The sequence below is a fragment of the Labeo rohita genome, chromosome 7 (genome assembly GCF_022985175.1).
Source record: "Labeo rohita strain BAU-BD-2019 chromosome 7, IGBB_LRoh.1.0, whole genome shotgun sequence".
NCBI classification, from domain to species: Eukaryota; Metazoa; Chordata; class Actinopteri; order Cypriniformes; family Cyprinidae; genus Labeo; species Labeo rohita.
In genome coordinates this window covers 6,882,074-6,905,144 of record NC_066875.1, presented here as the reverse complement: position 1 = coordinate 6,905,144, position 23,071 = coordinate 6,882,074, and the positions used below count along the sequence as shown (strand labels likewise).

The 23,071-nt window shown below is 38.9% G+C and overlaps 1 protein-coding gene across 1 annotated transcript in view; it reads left to right on the top strand.

Annotated features, from left to right (window-relative positions):
* Nucleotides 1-23,071, top strand: part of pkd1l2b (polycystic kidney disease 1 like 2b) — a 37,418-nt gene that overhangs the window by 4,628 nt on the left and 9,719 nt on the right. The window contains exons 5-26 of the mRNA XM_051114469.1: nt 32-93; nt 1,376-1,491; nt 1,628-1,721; nt 1,854-1,989; nt 2,080-2,213; nt 2,328-2,462; nt 2,539-2,676; nt 3,829-3,953; nt 4,048-4,165; nt 7,783-7,908; nt 8,258-8,480; nt 8,563-8,753; nt 9,391-9,621; nt 10,144-10,245; nt 10,339-10,517; nt 17,146-17,292; nt 17,361-17,560; nt 18,538-18,776; nt 19,165-19,719; nt 19,811-19,913; nt 21,130-21,270; nt 21,777-21,962. Of these exons, the coding sequence (XP_050970426.1) occupies nt 32-93; nt 1,376-1,491; nt 1,628-1,721; nt 1,854-1,989; nt 2,080-2,213; nt 2,328-2,462; nt 2,539-2,676; nt 3,829-3,953; nt 4,048-4,165; nt 7,783-7,908; nt 8,258-8,480; nt 8,563-8,753; nt 9,391-9,621; nt 10,144-10,245; nt 10,339-10,517; nt 17,146-17,292; nt 17,361-17,560; nt 18,538-18,776; nt 19,165-19,719; nt 19,811-19,913; nt 21,130-21,270; nt 21,777-21,962 (3,681 nt within the window). The remainder of the gene's footprint in view (nt 1-31; nt 94-1,375; nt 1,492-1,627; nt 1,722-1,853; nt 1,990-2,079; nt 2,214-2,327; nt 2,463-2,538; nt 2,677-3,828; nt 3,954-4,047; nt 4,166-7,782; nt 7,909-8,257; nt 8,481-8,562; nt 8,754-9,390; nt 9,622-10,143; nt 10,246-10,338; nt 10,518-17,145; nt 17,293-17,360; nt 17,561-18,537; nt 18,777-19,164; nt 19,720-19,810; nt 19,914-21,129; nt 21,271-21,776; nt 21,963-23,071) is intronic.

The following is a 23,071-nucleotide window of genomic DNA, read 5'->3' as shown; positions in this document are numbered from 1 at the left end:
CATCAAACTATCTATATTTTCCATAATGCAGAACCCTCTCGTGTTATCATGGAAAGATCAGCAGATGATGGTGGTGACGATTCGATTGTTGAGGTGATCAAATTGATTTTTCACTTTGGATTTTGTACTTCTATTTATTCAAAAATAATGGTTCAGTTAAACTTTATTTCGTGATACCGACGTTGTTCCTCTACTTCATCAAAAATACAGGGAAAAAATTGTGAATATTGTGAAATGTTTTTACAATATAAAATAGTTTCTATTTTATATATTTTAAAATATAATTTATTCCTGTGATGCAAAGCTGAATTTTCTTTAGCCATTATTCCAGTCTTTAGTGTCATATGATCCATCAGAAATCATTCTAATATGCTGATTTATTATTAGAATTATCTACAGTATGTTGTCAACAGTTGTGCTGCCAAATATTTTTTTGGAACCCCTGTATTACTTTTTCAGGATTCTTGAAATAAATAAAAAAGTTCAAAAGAACAGCATGTATTCAAAATAGAAATACTTTCTAACAATTTAAGTCTTTGCTATCACTTTTGATCAATTTAACAGGTCCTTGCTGAATAAAAGTATAAATTTCAAAAAAATATTTACTGGCCACAAACTTTTGAATGGTATTGTATTTTGTCAGAAAAAGATTTCTATTTTTAACAAATGCTGTTCTTTTTAACTTTTAATTGTTTCCAGCACTGATAATAAATGAGTATATCACAATGACTTCTGAAGGATCATGTGACACTGAATACTGAAGTGATGATGCTGAAAATTTATCTTTGATCACAGAAATAAATGAGAGTTTAATGCATATTAAAATAGAAAATGTTATTTTACCTCATAGTAATATTTCACAATATTACATTTTTCTGTGTTTTTGATCATATAAATGCAGCCTTGATGAGCATAAGAAACTTCTTTAAAAAATATTCAAAATCTTACTGATCCCAAACTTTTGAATGGCACATTTATTGAGTGAAAATCCTGAACAGACTTTTGTTTAAACATCTATGTAATAGTTTCAGGGATTCCCATTACTTTATTATTAATTTTCATATGCCCATCACTGCAAAAAACAATATCTGAAACCAGTTAAACTGGTAAAAGTTAGTTTTCGCAGACTAGTTTTATAGGAGGTTTTGACCATTTCCTTAGATGGTCAGGCTGGGAGAGCAGCTGACCAACCAGCTAAATCCATTTGAAAACTAACTTGGGTCGCAGAGACCAATCTGACTAGCTTAAACCAGCTAAACCCAGACAGCCAGCTTAGGCTGGTTTCAGCTGTTTTTTTTTTCATCGGTCACTTTACATGTGGAAACAGGTCATCCTAAAATTGATTCCTAAATGCTTCTTTTCTAAACCTTTTCAGGTATCAAAGTACTCTTTGTCTTTGAGACAGGACACACACAAAAGGGCTAAAAGGGACAATCCAGATGAACGGATTTGTTATTCTGGTACAGAGAATCAAGGCAGTTTTCAGATCAAGTAAGACATATTTTTGTGACCTTTATTTTCAGTTGCCTTGAAGTCAGAAATCTTTTTTTAATTGCTGAGGTTTTCATACCTGGTGATGGAGGGAGAATGTTAAGAAAGTGGATCTGTTTGTATCTGTACTTCCTAGCTGCAATAGTGAGACAATCACTTTGACAATAAGTGCTACCTGTTCAAAGATATACTGGTATGTGGAAGATGGCAGTAAAGTAAAGAAATACAGAGTAAGTACATTCAGTTTCAAATGCATGTAATGATTTCATTTTCAATTTTGCTACTGTTTTTTACAAATTTGGCATGCTATACAGATGCTTCTTTAATTTTTAATAATAATTTTTATATTGTTTTGATTATAGAAAGACAATTTTAAGGAAGTCTGCTTACAAAGAAACAATAAAGTCCTGATTCTAAAAGATAGAAATAAAAATAACTTGGAAATCAAATCCAGAACGATTAGGTCTTTCAAGAAGGACATCATCGTCGTGGTGAAGTGTGCGTTTATTTCACATTTTGTGACTACAGAACCTATTGTATTACATCTGTGAATAAAGTGCATCTAATCACTATTTCTGTATGGTTTAGGTGAAATAAGTGGTGGTACTTCTTCTGTGAGCACAACAATTCAGTATTCCTGTATAAAGATCGACAAGAATCAGCTCAAGAGCTCGATTGATAACGAACTGAGTCTGCTTACTGAAGCAACTGACACAGAAGAGGTCAAAAAGATGAAACGATAGAATTTGAAAAACTTGTTTTGCATACTAAAAAGCTGTTTTTGTGGTCTTGAGAAACCACATGTATATAATATCTAATCCATTTCTCACTTGCAGTTCAGAGAGTACCTTCTTTCAGATATGTGTGCAACTTTAGAAGAACCACTCCAACAACCTACAGAAGTGCTGACTTTTGCTGGATTTTTGACAACTATCACTAAAAATAAGGACAAATTGAATGTTAATGCTCAGGTAGTACTGTGACCAAACGCATCAGTATAAATGTGCTCAAACACTACTACTGCATAACTGCTGATTTCTTTCACAGGAGAATGCTGGTTGTGCCCTAGAAATGATCAGTAAATCCCTCAAATCCATCAGTATGGATAACATCACTCAACGAACTGAAATAGCCAGCCTCCTTGTTGCGTCCTCTAGTCACATTCTCGCTGCCTTTAATAAAGAGGTAGCTTTTTTTCCTTTTAAATCATTTTTGAATAATCTGATTGAACCTGTGTTTTAGCTGGTTTAAAGTTCGTTTAAGCTGGTTATCGCTAATTGTAAAAATTGTCGTTTACCAAGAAAAATAGCTTGACTACACTTAAAAAAGTTTTTTATATTAGCCTAATCGAAAGTCTTTTTTTTCAGTTTGTCTAAAGTAATAACACTCCCCATAGAACCAGTTAAAGCAATTAAAAGAAACAGTTTTTATTAACAAGTTTTATTAATGTTTCAGTTTTTTTTTGTTACTATAATACAGAAGATATAATGCACATTTTAAAAAGACATTAACCCTTTAACTGTCACCCCCATTTTTGATCACAGACATAAAAGTGCACTATTCAAACTTAAATATAATACTTAAATATGATTTTGAAGTCCCATTTCCATGGCAATGCAATGTCTGATTTTAAAATGCCTTTCAAAGGATGAATTTTGAGATTTTAAGTTTTAAACTGATATATAATTTCTTGTGATTTCTAAATTGTGATAGGGAAAAAGGCAATGAAAAAGACTTTTTGTGACAAAGGTCAGAACGATGTACTTATGATGTGGATTTTTGAGGTGCACTCTTGTCATAAATAAATCTATTACTGTTTCTACATAATTTGTAACAAAAAACAGTTTATTGACAGTCTTTTTTTTTCCAACTATATATAGTTTGTCATGATTAGATTCGAATTTATTTGAAATAAAGTGAAGTAAACTTGACTTAAAAGTAAACAGTTGAAAGGTTACAGTCTTTTGAAGTCGTCTTTATAGTTATTAAACTAAATTAAGCATTGACAACATGTTTAGTTTTATTTTAAGTGAAAATGATACTTTCTTAATATAGTTAATTTTGCTTATGGTGAAAAAAACTTATACTGACCTACATTAAGTAACATTTTATTTCTAAAGAAAATATATTGATTAACTATAGAATGGTCTTTCTAATAAATAATCTTTTCCTTTGGATAATTTCAAAAGCTTTGAACCTTACCATATATATAATTTGAGAAAAACTAATAAATTTGGCTGTAATAAATTAGATGACCAGCTATTTAAAAAAGCTATTATGTTTCAAAACACAGTTAAATACAGTTAAATCTACTGATGCGTTCTCACTGCCTTTCAGAGCGACATCTCTGGTCATTTGTTCAATGCAGTGGACTCTGTGCAGACATTCCTGCTAGCAAATAAAACACCTGATCTGGAACCCAGCATCATCACCTCTCCTAATGTCAATATTTATGTCAACAGGTGGGACAATCAGAATTCAATTACTATACATTCAGTGAAAATAAAACAGATAATTGAGAACATTTTGTATGTGTTTTGAATTTTTTCTGATTAGGATATCCCCAGCTAACCTCCAGAAAGAGCCCTTCAGTGTTGAGAACAGTTCAGCTGGATTCAAGCTTCCGAATCTGGGCTCTGATATACTTCCTGTTGATGAGCCAGTGGATGTGAAAGTGGGTGTATTTCAGTCACTACAAGCTACTGTAAGCCGAAAAAATGTGTAAAAAACAAGATCAAGATCATTTATCGCAATAATTCACAAGCAATCCACACCACTCCAGTCCATCAATTAACGTCTTAGGGATTGAAAAACTGCATGTTTCCAAATACCAAATTCATCATTAATCATGTTTTAACTTTAAACCGGCCATAATACACGTCTATAATCCATAAGAATGCGTCCTCCAATAAAGATGTGAACTGGCTGTTGTCCTCTCACATTAAAATCCATCAACACATTTGTTTTGAGGATTCATATTTTAGCAAGAAGCTACAGTCTAAAGATAAAAATGTCTTAATAATGAATTTGCTTATTACAAACACAGTTTTATATTGTAATTATATTGTTTATGGTCACGTGATTCTGGGTGGTGAGTCCTTGTAATGCATTTTAAAACAACTGTAGATATAGCAAGAGACTTTAGGTTAATGTATGAACAATAATTCATTGTTTGTTGTGATATATTACTCACATTTTCATTTCATGCATTTTATATGAAGTTTAAATAAGTTTCATTGGTAAGAAATGTGTTTAATAGTAGATATGTTAGATAAATCTATTTGATTAACTATAGCAGTAGGATTCGAAGAAGAGATGTCAAGTTATATAACGTTAAGATTGTAGAGAAAATATATAAACGATTTCAAATTCAAAAACATTTAATCAAGAAAGATTCAAATTTGCAGCCTTTTGCTCTGAAAGCAAGAAATATTCCTCTGAGCCATATCACTTCATATTCAACTTCCTTGTTGAAATCCTATAGTTGCCCTTGTTTGGTCCTTTTTTTTTTTTTTTTTTTTTTTTTAAAGTAGTATAGTTTAGGGCTGCCACTAACAATTGTTGTGGTAACTAAGTAATCAGTTAATTATTCTTACGATTATTCTCAAGTAATCAGATCATTTTTGTGGTAATAAAAATTGACCTAAGGGAACAACAGACTTTAAAATGACTTAAATGCATGTATAATAGCACTGAGGCAATAACTGAATGGCCGAAAGATTGTTTTCACATTTTATGGCGTGATTTAATTCTTGCTTAATATTGAATATGCTACGTTTAAAGGTGACATATCATGAAAATCTGACTTTCTCCGTGTTTAAAGGAGAAGTCCACTTCCAGAACAAAAATTTACAGATAATGTACTCGCCCCCTTGTCATCCAAGATGTTCATGTCTTTCTTCTTAAGCCATAAAGAAATTATGTTTTTTGAGGGAAACATTTTTCACCATATATGGACTGATATGGTGCCCCGATTTTGAACTTCAAAAATGCAGTTTAAATACGGCTTCAAACAATCCCAAATGCAGTTATAAACGATCCCAATCATGGAAGAATGGTCTTATCTAGTGAAACGATCAGTTATTTTCATTAAAGTGGCCATCAGATGCTAAGTTCACTTTTTCATGTTGTTTGAACATTAATATATGTTGGCAGTGTATGTACAAATCTACCCTAAAATTATAAAAATCCATGCAGTGGTTTTTAATTAATCTGTAAAAATAATATCCCCTTTTTCAAATCGAGCCGTTCTCAGATGCCTGTCCGTGTGCCGTCACACCGACAGAGGCCGCTCCCACGATAGTTGATTGACATGACGAGTAAACAGGCTCGTCACTCCACAGAGAGAAGAGAGGGGCGGGGTGAGCAGAGCTCATTTGCATTTAAAGGAACAACCCCTTAGAATGAGATGATTTTTGCAGAGCTCATTTTGACAAGGTAAAAAGGGTGTTGTTTTACACAACCATTGAGAATTTTTAACCAAAGTATATTATAGACTTTTCATTAAGTGATGTTTTATTAACAAATTTCGGGAGAAACACGCACAGGTAATTAACTCTGCCAATTCACCATCAGCAATCACATCGTCCATCCCGCCGGCCCGGGAGGACGCCCATAAATAATCTAAACAGCCTTACCTTCCTCATCTCTAGTCGTCAGCATCCCTCCTCCACCCCGAGTCCTTGCCATTAACCCTTGTGTGGAGCTCGGACCCCTCTCCCCGGGGCAGCACGCCAAATATGCATACTTTTATTCCTCATTATTGTTTGTAAGGCGAACTTGTGAAGACCCTAAAGAATCATATCAACTTCGGCATCCGATGACCCCTTTAAGAAAATACAGTTTAAATACTTTTTTAATCTCAAACACTCGTTTTGTCTTGCTCTCCTTGAACTCTGTATTCTGCCTCAAAACAGTTAGGGTATGTTGAAAAACTTCAATCGTATTTTCTACCTCAACTTAAAATATAATTTCAAAATCATCCTTTATCGTTGCAGAAGTACCGACCCAGTCTTTTCAAAGTGAACATGCAAAGAAGATCAAACACCCTTAAAAAAAAAAAGGTAAAACAGTGACATAGGGCGATTTTGAAGTTGAAGGAGAACATGAGAATTTTTTGACATACCCTAACTGTCATGAACTGGAAAAAAACAGTTAAGGCTGAGCAAGACAAGACAAGCATTTGACATTAAAAAGTATATAAATAGTATTATTTTTATGAAAATAACCGATCATTTTGCTAGATAAGACCCTTCTTTCTCGGTTGGGATCGTTTACAACTGCATTTGGGATCGTTTCAAGCCACATTTAAACTACATTTTGGAAGTTCAAAACCAGGGCACCATAGCAGTCAATTATATGGAGAAAATCCTGAAATGTTTCTTTCAAAAAGCACTTTTTTTACGGCTGAAGAAAGAAAGACATGAACATCTCGGATGACAAGGGGTGAGTGCATTATCTGTCAGTTTTTCTTCTGGAAGTGGACTTCTCCTTTAAGTGCTATAATTGGGTCCATAGTGCATCTACGAGCCGAGAAAATGTGAAAAAGGACAACTCAGTAACTCAGTGTTTTAGTAAGCCTTTTTCTGCAGGCATGTGAAAAAAACAAGGACATCAGATTTTACCTTCACAGACATAACTGAGTGTTTTTGTAATTCCTGTGTGTTGTTAACATAAATGTGTGTATTTGACAGTTTAAGCAATAAGACTTGAAAGACAAATTAGTTTAGTACTCATATGCAATGTAACAGTCGCTTTTTGTGCACGTGCTTCGTGAATGATAACTGTTTGTGTGGAGCAGCATTTACTGTGAATGGAGCCACTCTAAGATGCATGTACCCTACTCGCATATAAATTAAGTGCATATTAAACCCGCAGCACATATATTTATTTAACTGAATTGTAGCCTTTGTGAATTCACAATAGCACTATGCTTTATTCTTATTTTTACATGGTTTTAATATTTCGTGCAGCCCTAGAAAATAGGTTAATAATGTGTTTCATGGATTCGCATTCAAGGAATGTGCCACTTCCTGTTTTTTACACAGGCAAAATGCAATAAAGGATTTTTCATAATAGTGCTCAAATTTATTAAAGGAATCTTGACAGCCCTAACATAGTATAAATTTTATTTTGTGCTATACTAATGTTACATATCCTTCAGGCTGATATATTATAATGCAATATGCACAGAGTGAATACAGGGTGATTGGGACACTTTTTGTCATTGAAATTGCTTGGGAAAAGTGTCCCAATCAGCCTGAATTCGCCCTACATTTCCACTTTCCACAGATGACACATTTTAACATTGATCCATGGGTTGAAGGTCAGCCCATTCATAGCACTGTGGCCGGTTTGTCCCTTTCCAAAACTAACGGATCTGGCATTCCAGTGGGAAATCTGACTGAGGAGATTGAGGTAAAAAAGATTAAAGACCTCCTGACAAAAAGATGCAATTTCTGTGTATATAACAACAAAATAACAAATAGAAATCCAGAAGTAACTTTTTAAATCTGGTTTAAAGGCAAGAAACTAAAAGTGAATAGAGTAAAAACTAATACATATCTTTAACTAATCACCATACTTTTCATACTTTTAAAATTTTGCATGTTTTCTTTCCACTAATCTATAAGAAGTCATATGGAAGCAAAAATTTCAATCTAGCTCAAAATCTCAAAATTTACCAGTGCCTTGTATTATCATAAGTTGTAAATAGTAAAGAGATTTTACTGGGACCTAATGAAATTCCACTTTGCTCAATCTGCAGATCTTATTACCCAGGCTGGACCCAGCGGTGAACAGCTCAGTTCTAAATCTAAAAAACTTCAGCACTACGATCATCAATGTAACCACTCCCAATATTACTCTGGTTATGAAGTTACTTCCCTCTGAAGATTTAACACTAATATTACTGCTGGGTTATGAGAACCAACCCACAGAGAATAACTATGCAGCCAAAATTACACTTCCTCAAGAAGGAAATTCACAAGGTAAATCATTTGCTTAAAACAGCACAGTTGTTTGTTAACAATGCAAACTGTATCAAGCACCATTTTGTACTCTTTTACATAGATGAAAAGTACACATGGGTACTGGGTCCCAGTGACATGCCAGTAGACGTGGGCGTTTACAACCTTCTCATACGACCTGTTGTTCCTCCGGGTGTGAAGTCTATAGATGCATCAGTAACAATCACGACCGTTACTGTTCAGTGCATTTTCTGGCAAGAGACCAGAGCCAACTGGAGTGACTATGGTTGTAGGGTGAGTTTTATTTTATTTTATTTTATTTTATTTTGTCACATACACCGAATCGATTTGATCAGTTTGAAGCATTTGGCTTCCATACAGCTCATAATAAAACAGGCTGTGAAAATGAGAAATAATTACAGAAAGAGTAATTTCACTTGTGAAAAAGAAGTACACTTAAAAAGACTACTTATTATGGAAATAATATGCAAACTGAAAACTGAATGTAATGTTTTCATAAACTTAATTGCATGTTAACTGCCATTAAATAAAAATATATATTACATTTATATTAAATGCAGTTGTTTTGTAATATCAAATAACACTGTACAGTTATAATCCAGAACATGTGCTTTAGTATGTTAGTAAAAGATTAAGTTTGATGTTATTACAAAGTGCACTTTTTAAAAGTCTTAGACATTTAGTCACCTGTCTGTAAGTACAGTTTAGTTCCATTTATTTAATTAATACTATATTATCTTCCAGTACATTTAAGATTTGAAATGCACTACAATATAATTAAATGCACTTTCATTATCACAAGAATATGCATGCTAATTCAAGCAGAATTATTTCTAACACAACTAACATTTAATATTATTCTTTCTGGCTCTTTCCATAACACTCTGTGCTTAATTTCTTTATTCTTTAGGTTGGCCCTAAAACAAACCCAAATGTTACTCAGTGTCTGTGTACCCATTTGACCTTTTTTGGGAGCAGTTTTTTTGTCATGCCCAATACGGTAGATCCGTCCAAGTCTGCTGAGTTGTTTTCCAACTTTGCACAGAACCCAGTGGTAGTGTGCTTTATCGGGGCAATTTTCGTAGCTTACATCCTGATAGTGGCATGGGCACGCCGGAAGGACCTACAAGACGTAACCAAGGTCTGTCTAGCTTTGCAAACTTTCTGTGGTCTCTAGACTTAATGAATTTTAAGTTTCAAAGTCAACATGAAAACAAAACTGACCCTGTTTATTTTCTTAGTAATAGTCTAAAAAATTTTAGTTTTTAAGTGGAACTATTTGTTAAACCCTTAGACAAAATGTTATGTATTTTATAATTAGTTTTTATTGCATTTTTTCATCATAAACAGCTTTTCTGATTATGACATTAAGGCCACTGGCTACTGGATCATGTTAAACAATAGCCAAATATATATTTATGCAGTATTTTAGCAAACTCGCATTTGGTTAGGCTCAATTTTGCTATGTAATACCCACTTTTCACAATCTAATCAAGTCCCTCTCTATTTTTTTATTTTGTTTTGTTTTTTTGTAAATATCCTAATGCACTCCAAAAATATATGAGATCTGGAAATAAAATGGTTTGCGTGCAGCAGATCATGTTAACTTTGAAGGTCTATCATATATACTGTGTAAGATATATTGTGTTATTTCCCCCAAAAGGTGAAGATTACTGTGTTAGAGGACAATGATCCCTTTGCTGAGTACTGCTACTTGCTGAAGATCAGCACTGGACATCGTATGGGTTCCTCCACGTCATCACGGGTCAGCATGTCCATAAACTGTATTATTAGCTTCTTTCGGAATTCTGATCTTGTGCTATTACATACTAACTCTGCAATGTCATTGTCACGTCAGGTCATAGTGACTCTACAAGGTACGGAGGGAGAATGTGAGCCCCATCATCTGACTGACCCTGATAAGCCAGTGTTTGAAAGAGGAGGTGTGGACCTTTTCTTACTGACCACCCCCTTCTCACTGGGAGAGCTGCAGAGCATCAGACTGTGGCATGACAACTCAGGGGATCATCCTGCTTGGTAAACTGATGTCAGAGGAACAGTTCACCTACTACACTAGGGCTGGGAAGCTTCGGCAGGATTATTTTATTTACATACTGTATCTTTTGCAACATTGTGTTAAAGTGGCACATAACAGGCACAATACTGGTATAATCATAGATATCTATTGGTACAATATGCGTCATCATTTTCAAAAACGTAGTTTTAACAGTCCACACACATCGCATTTTCAAAATTATCCACTTTTGAGAGCGTTTTCAAAAAGCTCAGTTTTCCAAGAGAGAAAAGATGTGTTTTTTTTAAACAAAAACATATTAGTGTGGACAAAGCTTGAAAAAAAATTGCATAAAAACAATTTTCACTTAGAAACTGTTGGTAAATTTTACAACTAACTACAAGAAAATAGCAAGTAACACATTGAACTAAACATAACATTTTAGAAAAGACTGAAAGTAGACAGACTGAAATAGTATTTTCTTTTAAAACGTACAATAATTATCAGTTTTATTTACAACTTTAAAAACTCATTTTTTTTATTTACAGTGTACAGTTATCATCTCCTGAACATACCCTCACAACTCACTTGTGTTTAGAGTTAAAAAAATAAATAAAAAGGGTTTCTGTCAGAATTTCCTGAAAAAAAAAGTGTATTTCAGCATCTTCTTAAAAAAGGAAATACATATATGTTTAAAAAAAAAATACTATACTATAATATGCTATAAGTGTGGACTGATACAGTGTTGCCAAGTCTGTGTTTTTTCTGCAGAATTGGGCTACTTTAACACTGTTGCTGCAGGTTGTTTTCATGTCCACGGGTTAAAGACACACAATAATGTGATATTTATCCCCTGAAATGCAAATTTTACCAGGGGATCCTCTCAGAATTGGGCGGGTTTTGTTGTGAAAACCTGGCAACCCTGATACTGAATGCAGTGTTTTTAGATACAAAATGACATGATAACTGTAATTAAATGAGAAAGTATTTTAGGTCAATTTAAATTAAATACAATCAGAACTTTACAGTGCTTCTTTGAGCTACATAAGTAGGACTTAAGTACATATTTATAATTACTTATTTGTCTTTGAAATTCTTTGAGATATAGTTAGTATAATGCTGTAAAAAGTGACAAGGATTACTAAAATACTAGGACAACTAAAATACAGTTTAATTTCCGTTGAAACTAGATTTCCATGTATTTCCATATATTTATAATTACACATTTGTAATGAAATTGCTATTTAGTACATTTAAAATTAATAAAACTATTAAAGTAATATAAAAAACACACTATACAGTTATAATAAAATAATAATCAAGTGCTTTACATGGGCTTTAATATGTCAACACATTAAAATGAGTGTACTTCTTTAAAGCATGAAAAAGATTATTAAATCTAATGATTTAAAATGTACTTTAAAGTAAAATGTTTAATGTAACATTGTTAAGTGCACTTTTTATTGAGAAGTTAATATATATATATATATATATATTGTGACGGGTGAAGAATCACACGACAAGGCTGGCTCAGTGAAATGTCCCCGGAGGGTGGATTTATTTACAATCAAAAAGGAAAAAACAACAGGTGATGCCGGTGAGAGGTGCTTGGCGGTGCTCTTCAGTGCTCTACTCCAGTCAGTGGGTGTCCAAAACGTGCTCCAAACGAATCGTGGGCTGTCGGTCACTCGCTGCTGTCTGGGGGAACAAAGAGAAAGAGTAAACAAGCGTTGCATGCGTCTCAAGACCAGAGTCTGTCTCACGCTCAGCGTGGTGCTCTCTTTATGGCAGCCTGGGAATTGGTTTCAGCTGTGACCGAACAGCCCGTGGTGAGGGCGTGCAGGTGAAATGCGTTTGTTACCAGGGCGACGCTGATGAGTCCGGAGGCGTCTGTCACACTCCCCCCCAAGCGTTGCACTGGTCCTGTGAACAAACGGAGCTAGTAGGGGTGAAGTTAGGGGTGGGTGGGGAATGACCCCTGACAGACCAGCATAAGCTGCCCAGATCCGAGAGAGGCCGTCTGCGTTGGCGTGGGCTGCCCCGGCACGATGACGAACTTCAAAGTGGAAGTCCTGGAGCGCTAGGAACCAGCGAGTCACCCTGGCATTGGTTTCTTTAGCGCGGGCCATCCACTGTAAGGGTGCGTGGTCGGTCACCAGGGTGAACTTGCGTCCTAGTAGATAGTACCTCAGCTCCAGGACTGCCCACTTGATGGCCAGGGCTTCCTTTTCGACAGTGGCATACCTTCTCTCGGCGGGGGACAGCTTTCTGCTGATGTAGATGACCGGATGCTCCTCACCCTCCTGGATTTGGGACAGGACGGCTCCTAATCCTGTGTCGGAGGCATCTGTCTGCAGCAGGAAGGGGCAGCAAAAATCCGGGGCACGGAGTACAGGTGAGGACGTGAGTGCCGTTTTGATCTGGGCGAACGCTTCTTCCGCCGGGGAAGTCCAGCCTATCTTCTCTGGCTGCCCCTTCCTGGTCAGGTCTGTCAGAGGGGCGGCTAAAGAGGAGAAGTTGGGGATAAAACAACGGTAATACCCCGCCAACCCCAAGAAGGCTCGTACCTGGGACTTTGTCTGGGGTCTGGGAGCGTTGTGAACTGCTTCAACCTTCTTCTCCTGGGGCCGTATGAGGCCCCGTCCAACTTGGAAGCCCAGGTACTTTGCTTCAGAGAACGCTAGATGGCACTTGCGGGGGTTGGCGGTGAGTCCAGCCCGCCGGAGCTCCGAGAGCACCCTCCGCAACCGGACCAGATGTTTCTCCCATGCCTCGGAGTGGACCACCACGTCATCCAGGTACGCCGCTGCGTAAGTTTGATGGGGCCGTAAGATGATGTCCATCATTCGTTGAAATGTGGCGGGCGCCCCGTGGAGGCCGAAGGGGAGAGACCGGTACTGCCAGTGGCCACTGGGGGTAGAAAAAGCAGTTTTTGGTTTAGCAGATTCGGTAAGGGGTACCTGCCAGTAGCCTTTGGTAAGATCTAGCGTCGTGATGTACCGGGCCCTCCCCAGGCGGTCCAACACCTCGTCAACCCGAGGCATGGGGTAGCCGTCGAACTCGGAGACTTCGTTAAGGCGGCGGAAGTCATTGCAAAAGCGGAGGGTGCCATCCGGCTTAGGTACCATTACAATAGGGCTGGACCAGGGACTCCGGGATGGTTCAATTACCCCCAACTTCAGCATTTGTTGGACTTCTTCCTCAATAGCCCGCCGACGAGCCTCCGGAACTCGGTAGGGCCGTTGCCTAACGATGACTCCAGGAGGGGTTCGGATGTCATGTTGGACAACGTTGGTCTGCCCGGGCTGGGAGGAGAACACATCCCGAAACTGACTGACCAGGTGCTGCAGCTCCGTCTTCTGGGCAGCCGAGAGATGGGGGTTGACGTCAACAACCACGGGATCGGTGAGACTGAGGGCGGCTAACTGGTCCCGGGTCCCCACCCACTTCTTTAGGAGGTTTATATGGTATAGTTGCTCCGTCTGTCTCTTCCCAGGTTGTCTCACACGATACGTGACCGGACCGAGTTTTTCCAGTACTGTGTATGGACCCTGCCAGGAAGCCAGGAACTTACAGGCCGAGCTGGGGACCAGGACCATAACGCGATCTCCCGGCTGGAACTCCCGTGGTTGGGCTGCCCTGTTATAGTGACGTTGCTGCGCTTGCTGGGCTTTGCAGAGATGTTCCCGGACTAATGGCATTACTCGATCTATCCGTTCCCTCATCTGGCGAACATGTTCAATTACCGTGCGATGAGGGGCAGGCTGCTGCTCCCAGGCCTCCTTGGCCACGTCCAGGAGCCCTCGCGGTTGACGGCCAAAGAAGAGCTCGAAGGGGGTGAAAACAGTTGAGGCTTGGGGGACCTCGCGGATGCCAAAGAGCACGTACGGGATCATGAGGTCCCAGTCCCGTCTATCCTCTGCCGCCACACGTCTGAGCATCTGTTTAAGGGTCTGATTAAATCTTTCCACGAGACCATCCGTCTGCGGCTGGTAGACGGTAGTCCTCAACTGTTTCACCCTCAGCAGCCTGCAGAGGTCCGCCATCAGCCGGGACATGAATGGAGTTCCCTGGTCAGTCAGAATTTCGGAGGGGATGCCGACTCGGCTGGCCAGCAGAAACAGCTCCTGAGCAATATTCTTCGCAGTGGCTTTTCGAAGGGGGACTGCTTCTGGGTACCGGGTGGCGTAATCGACGATCACCAGGATGTGTTCGTGTCCTCGGGCAGACTTAGGCAACGGCCCCACGATGTCCATTCCGATCCGGTCGAAGGGCACCTCGATGACGGGTAGCGGAATGAGTGGGCTGGGGGGAGGAGTTCTCGGGGCTGTGATTTGGCAGGTTGGGCAGGCCTGGCAGAAGCGTTTCACCTCGGCCTCCAGGCCGGGCCAGTGAAATCGATCGCGGATGCGCTGTGTGGTATTTTCTGCCCCCAGATGACCGGCCATGGGGTGTGCATGGGCTAGTTCCAGGACGGTCTCCGTTTTCGCCCGTGGCACTACCAATAACTTCTTTTCCTCCCCCCTCCGCTGGGCGACACAATACAGCAGGCCGTTTTCGACGACAAAGTGCGGGAGAGGATGGGGTCGGGGGAGGACGTCTTTTCCATCCACCACGCGTATTTGCGCCCAGCAGTGTTTGAGGCGGTCGTCCTCCCGTTGTTCTTTGGCAAACGAGCCCCCTCCCGCAGCCTGTTGGAACACATCAAAAAAACGATTAGTATTTTGGGAGGGGGACTCACCATCTCTCCCGCTGTCGGAGGTGAGGAGGGCTGGACGGCGGCGGGGTCCCAGAGGCCTCCGTCGTCTCCGCCGGTTCCCTCCGGGGCTGACAGGCTGAGTGGTAGCTGCAAAGAGCCTTTCGAATCCCGGCCAATCCCTTCCGAGCAGTACGGCCACAGGTAGGTCTTTTACTAGACCAGCTTCTACGGGCCAGGTGCCCTGGGACGAGGAGATGGTCACCCTACGAGCCGGCACTTGGCGGGTGTCCCCGTGCACACAGGTAATTGGAAGAACGCTTTTGTTGCCGCTGTGCGGTGGGCACAACCGTGTCTGGATTAGGGTGACCGTACTGCCGGAGTCCAGTAATGCCCGGTACGATTTTCCTTCGATCGTTACATTCGCTTCAGGAGCTCCTACGGGCACTCGTTGATGGACGATGCAGCCTGCCAGCCAAGTCCGCGGGGTTGCGACGGGTTCCGCGCTGGGCATGGGCTCGTCCCACGGGGAGGGAACCGGTGGCCTGCTGATTGGTCGGGAGGTGCCCTCCAACACGCGTCGCTCCTGGACCACCCTCCAGGGGAACGGCGGCGCTCGATCTCCTGCCTCGCGGTGATGGACGGCATCCGCCAGCTCGATCGCCTCCACAAGCTCCAACGTGCTGGTAGGGTTCCTCATTCCCACCGCTTTCCGGTGGGATCGGGGGAGGGCGCGGAGGAGGCGATCGACGACCACCTGTTCGGCTACTTGGGTCGCGGTGGGATTCCCCTCTAGCAACCAATGCTGGGCGATACGGCTGAGTTCGGCGGCCTGGGCACGGGCTGGCACGTGGGGTTTGTATTCCCACTCAAAGAATTGCTGGGCAGCGCAGATGGGAGAGAGGCCGAGCCTTGCTAGGATTTCCCGCTTGACTTCTTCATAATTCTCAGCAGTCGTCAGCGGCAGTGAAAAGTAGGTGCGTTGAGCCTCCCCTGTGAGAAGCGGTGCCAGCGCCAATGCCCAGTCTTCTTCCGGCCATCCCTCACGTGTGGCCGTGTTTTCAAACACTTGTAGAAAGGCTTCCACATCGTCATCGGCTGTCATTTTTGAAAGCAGGCGAGTCGCTTGAGCGCGGGGGGTCGGGTACCGGAACGCGCTGGGCGGCGGAGCTGCGGATGGCCGCGATTTCATCCTCCGTCCGACCCTGACGGGTGGCCAGATGTTCGACAATCTGTTGCTGGCGGATGCTTACTTCAGCGAGGCGTTGCAGCATTTCTTCCATCGAGGATCAAGCGCGCCGTTCTCCGACTGCCTGTGGTGCACAGAACAGAAAGAAAAAATTAGGGGGGGGGGTTGAACGGTGAATTTGCCGGTTTTTCTTCACCAATATGCCCGCATTCTCCACCACTGTGACGGGGTGAAGAATCACACGACAAGGCTGGCTCAGTGAAATGTCCCCGGAGGGTGGATTTATTTACAATCAAAAAGGAAAAAACAACAGGTGATGCCGGTGAGAGGTGCTTGGCGGTGCTCTTCAGTGCTCTACTCCAGTCAGTGGGTGTCCAAAACGTGCTCCAAACGAATCGTGGGCTGTCGGTCACTCGCTGCTGTCTGGGGGAACAAAGAGAAAGAGTAAACAAGCGTTGCATGCGTCTCAAGACCAGAGTCTGTCTCACGCTCAGCGTGGTGCTCTCTTTATGGCAGCCTGGGAATTGGTTTCAGCTGTGACCGAACAACCCGTGGTGAGGGCGTGCAGGTGAAATGCGTTTGTTACCAGGGCGACGCTGATGAGTCCGGAGGCGTCTGTCACAATATATATATATATATATATATATATTTAAAATGAATTTTATATTAATTGCAAGTATTTTTTTTTACAGTACAAGTGCATATGCAATACAGCTTTTTACTAACACAGCTAATGTGTTTGAAAATGTTATTTTTTATTTCTCAGGTATGTCAACTCAGTCATGGTGGAAGACCTGCAGACTGAGCAAAAGTGGCACTTCCTGTGCAGCTCGTGGTTGGCTGTTGATATAGATGATTGTACTGTTGAAAGAGTGTTTCCTGTAGCATCAGAGACAGAAATGAAAGGCTTCAGGTGAGCTCATCTTGCTCTTTTGAAAAATAATATTTGAAAAAACACCTAAAAGACTTCTCTTTCTGCAGCAACTTATTCTTCATGAAGACAACAACGGACTTCTGTGACGGTCACATCTGGTACTCTGTGGTCAGTCGACCCCCCAGCAGTAACTTCACCCGTGTGCAGCGTGTCTCGTGCTGTTTCTCAGTGCTGCTCTGCTCTATGTTGACCAGTATCATGTTCTACGGCATTCCCACAGATCCCTCAGAGCAGACCATGGATATGGGTATGGCTCTAAAATAATGACATATTCATACACTACCAGTCAAAAGTTTTTGAACAGTTTTTAGCATTTTTAGCATCATTACTCCAGTCACAGGATCTTTCAGAAATCTTTCTAATATTCAGATTTGCTGCTCAAAAAACATTTATTTTATTATTATTATTATTATCATTATTAAATAATATTTAACGGTATGTAATATTACAAAAACTTTTTATTTCAGATAAATGCTGATCTTTGGATCATTCTTTTCATCAGAGAATCCTGATAAAATGTACTCAACATTTTTAAATATTGCTAATAATAATAATAATAATAAATGTTTATTGAACAGCAAACCAGCATATTAGAATGATTTCTGAAGGATCATGTGACACTGAAGACTGGAGTAATGATGCTTAAAATTTTGCTTTGATCACAGAAATAAATTGCATTTTAAAATATATTCAAACAGAAAGCAGTTATTTTAAATAATAAAAATATATCACAAAATAACTGCTTTTGCTGTATTTTGCATCAAATAAATGCGGACTTGGTGAGCAAAAGAGACTTCTTTAAAAAAAACATTAAAAATCTTTTGACTGGTAATGTATATGATGTGAAGCCACCTTTTGTACACTCTAAGAAAAATATGCAAAAATTGACTGGGGCAGTACCCTTAAAGGGACATTTTTATACCTTCTTTACCCCTAAAGGGTGCATATTATTACTTTAGATTAGTAATATGTCCCCTTAAGATAGTAATATGTACTCTTATGGTACTATTATGAACACTTTAGGGGTAAAGAAGGGCACTGTCCCGGTGAGAAGCTGTCATACCCCCTAAAGGCACAATTTTGTGAGATTGTAATGTAAGTTCTGTGACATACTTGCCTGCCACAATCTCTGAATAACTTTGTAAAAATACTAGGACACAATTTTATTTTATTGACAGCACTAGTCCAAACTGATGTTTCTGTTTAATTCTCTTTTATTCAAAGGCCAAATTAAACTGACCTGGAGTCAGGTGATAATAGGCATCCAGAGCTCCTTTATTGTATTCCCCATCAATCTAGTAATTGTGGGAATTTTCAGACATTCACGTCCCCGGAAAAAGAAAGTAAAGAAAGAAATGCCACACAAGCAGTCTGAGCCTCCTGAAATGGAAAAAGACATCCCATATGAGATCGCCTCTCCAGATTTTGATCTGAACAATTTAACTGTAGATTTCCTTATCAAAGTAAGTCTTTCATTAATTATTATACACATTATTAACAAAAAGTTAACAAAACATGTTCAGCAAGGCTGCATTTAGCTGTTTAAAAATACAGTAGAAACAGTGAAATAGTGAATTAATATTGCAATTTAAAATAACTGTTTTCTATTTTGAATAGATTTTAAAATGTAATTTGTTTCTGTGATGCAAAGCTGAATTTTCAGCATCATTACTCCAGTCTTCAGTCTCATTCTGATTCTGACATGCTGATATATGCTATATTTGCTGATCAAGTAACATTTCATTATTGTAGTGTGTCATTTTTGATTAAATTAATGCATGGTTATACTGAAATTATGTTTATTGGTACATCATTTTGCCAATATATACATGTTTTATCATTTGTCATTAGGACATACAGAGAATCACATACTTGTTTGCAAATGCAATGAGATGCTCTGTCCCGAAAACCGCGGTCTCTGAAAAGGAAGACGTCAACTTTTTCCTGTCAGAGCTGCAGAACCTCATCGAACAACAGCACTTAATACACAAAAACGAAACCTCCTCGCTTTTCTGGCCCTACACCTATCATCTCTCCAAGCAACTTGAAAACGTAGAGGGAGAAGTGAGGCTGCTGGGGCCTTCAGGCTTTTCCAGGCCTGGGTGCTACAGCAAGGTGTTACTGCAGGTCCAGAGCATGAAGAAACTGCTGGAAAGTCTCCGTTCCTCCAGACCCATCAGCGAGCAGCGGATCGGCAGCTCGAGCCCCAAGAAAGACAGCAGCAGGAAGGGACTCCCGTGGTGGTTTGTGTATGTGGGTTGGCTTCTTGTTGCAGCCACAAGTGTGGTATCAGGGTACTTCACCATGTTGTATGGACTGAAATACGGGAAGGATCGCTCAGTCAGTTGGATAATCTCCATCGCGATGTCCTTCACTGAGAGCCTGTTCTTCACCCAGCCTGTCAAAGTAAAGAGCTGCAGTCAAAACACTATATATTTGTATTGCATTTACAGTGTCACTTGCTTTTGACTGTGGTATTGTGTGTTTCTTTTGACAGGTGCTTTGTTTAGCCATTTTCTTTGCACTGGTGGTGAAAAAAGTCAGTTTCGAGGATGCAGAACTTGTTGACACTTTACGTAAAAAAGCAACTACTCGCTCAGGTAATTGGAAATCAGATATTCAGCACAAATAACCAGAAACCAAAAAGAAGTGTGCTTAATTGTATTAAATGTGCACTTGTTGTCCTTTAGATCTTTTTGAAGGTTTTTGAACAGTAAGATTTGTAATGTTTTTTAAAGAAGTTTCTTCTGCTCATCGAGCCTGCATTTATTTCATCCAAAGTACAGCAAAAACAGTCAAATTTTGAAACATTTTTACTATTTAAAATAACTGTTTTCTGTTTAAATATATTTTAAAATGTAATTTATTTCCTGTGATTTCAAAGCTGAATTTTTAGCATCATTACTCCAGTCACATGATCCTTCAGAAATCATTCTAATATTCTGATTTGCTGTTCAAAAACATTTATTATTATTATTATTATTATTATTATTATTATGTTGAAAATAGCTGAGTAGATTTTTTTCAGGTTTCTTTGATGAATAGTAAGTTCAGAAGAACAGCATTTATCTGAAATAGAAATCTTTTGTAACATTAACACTTTTGATCAATTTAAAGCATCTTTATATACAAATATATATATATATATATTTAATATATATATATATATAAAAGCTATATATATATATATATATATATAGCTCCAAGCTTTTGAATGGTATAGTGTATAATGTTACAAAAGCTTTTTATTTCTGATCTTTAGATCTTTTTATTCATCAAAGAATCCTGTAAAAATTAACTCTTGTCTTTAATGATTTCTGAGTCTGGGTCATGTGAGACTGAAGACTGGAGCAGTGATGCTGAAAATTTTTATTTTTAAAATTTGACTGTTTTTGCTGTACTTTGGATCAAATAAATGCAGGCTTGCTGAGCGGAAGAGACTTCTTTAAAAACAGCAAAATCTTCCTGTTCAAAAACTTTGACTGGAAGTATATAGCAAATAATATAAAATTAATGAAATAAAAGTCCACTGAAGTGTACTTAAAGAGAAGACACTTAAATGGTCATTTAATTGCAGTTAACATGCACTTAAGTGTCTGAAAACATTACATTTAGTTTGCAGTTTAACACTCTTAAGTACATTATTTCTGTAATAAGTACTCTTTTTTTAAAAGTATGCTCAAGTTTACTTCTTTTACACGAGGGAATGTCTCTTAGATATGATTTCTCAGATAAAAACTCTTTATAAAGAGTCTTTTATTTTAGGAAGTGGCTTTGTTGTTGATTTCTTACATTCAGTCATGATCTCTCCTGTAGCTGGTCTCAATGGAGTGCGACTTTCTAAGAGGGATTGTACACGCAGCTACTATCAGCCTCCACCTCCCAGTGATATTGAGAGGATCAAGAGAAACATGGTCAAGCAGCAGAAAGCACGAGCACTTATCATGGAGATTCTGGGTAAGATAAAAAAATAACTGTTCACATTCAGTTGCCATTGCTTCCCAGCTAACAGGGAAATGTTGTCAGAGGTCTCTCAAGGTTATGAACAGATCCTTTTCTAGTAACATAAAACAATTGTTCAAAGTTATGTGGTCTTTAATTATGTTAGCCTAAAAAGTTTGTTATACATTGTTCAATCAAAGGTTTTATCTGAAATGTTTTATTTGGACATTCGCCTAACATGTTTTAAATGTTACTATTACTTGTTCAGAAAGTTTAGAAAACATTAAAAAAATACTGTTCCCATGTTGTTTGCAAAAACGTTTCTTTAATGTTTTCTATAAAGTTTGCAGAACCATTTTTAAAACTTAACATTTTGAATGTTGATAGAACAATCAGAAGTACCTTAATAAGAACTTAGTAAAACATTTTAGAATATTTATATATTTATTGTATGTTAGCTGGGTTTTAGCTATTGACTATGTGAAAGGAGGGCTGTGCACAGACCTGTATTTCCTTTGCAGTTTTTCTGGGGTTCTTGTGGATGCTGCTCTTGGTGGCATATGGTCAGCGAGATGAAAATGGATTTTACCTCACTCATCACATCCGACAGAGCTTCAGCAATGGCATTTCAGACAGTATGAACCACAATGATGTGTTTACCTGGGCTAACACTGTACTTCTTAATAACCTGTTTGGACAGTATCCAGGTACTTTCATTATCTTTATCTTAACTTTTATACCTTGTCATCCAAGATTTTCATGTCTTTCTTTCTTCAGTTGTAAAGAAATTATGTTTTTGGAGAAAAACATTTCAGGATTTCTCACCATGTAATGGACTTCTATGGTGCCCCCAAATTTGAACATACAGTACAAAATGCAGTTTAAATGCAGCTTCAAAGGGCTTAAAACGATCCAGACCGAGGAAGAAGGGTCTTATCTAGTGAAACGATCGGTTATTTAAAAAAAAGAAAAAAGTATACACTTTTTAACCTCAAATGCTCGTTCTGTCTCGCTCTGTGTGAGAACTGTTTTTTTTTCCGGTCATGGCAGTTAGGGTACGTCTAAAAACTCCCAACTCATTTTCTCCTCCAACTTCAAAATTGTCCTACATCGCTGCAGAAGTAGTCAGAGTTTACACAGTGAACATGCAAAGAAGAATAAACACCCTTTACAAAAAAGGTAAAACAGCGATGTAGGATGAATTTGAAATTGGAGGAGAAAATGAGATGGGAGTTTTTAGACGTACTCTAACTCTCATGACCTGAAATAACAGAGTTATCTCAGAGTTAGACAAGACCAGCGTTTGAGGTTAAGAAGTATATAAATTGTATTTTTTTAAAAAAAAACAACCGATTGTTTCATTAGATAAGACCCTTCTTCCTCGGCTGGGTCATTTAGAGCCTTTTGAAGCTGCATTTAAACTGCATTTTGTAAGTTCAAATTTGGGGGCACCATAGAATTCCATTACATGGAGAGAAATCCTGAAATGTTTTTCTCCAAAACCATAATTTCTTTACAACTGAAGAAAGAAAGACATGAACATCTTGGATGACAAGGGGGGTGAGTAGATTATCTGTAAATTTTTGTTCTGGAAGTGAACTAATCCTTTAAGGTAGTTCTGACCCATCACATCTAACTTATAAGGATTCCTAACAGAATGGTTTTCATACTAATCTTTTTCACATTTTGTACTATTCAACTAGTAGGGAAGGAAAAAATCTATAAGGAGAATCTTAAGTTTAAGAACTCATCAAGCAAAAGTAAATGTCCACATTATTGACTGGTGTGTTTAATGACTATATTTCATTTTCATTTC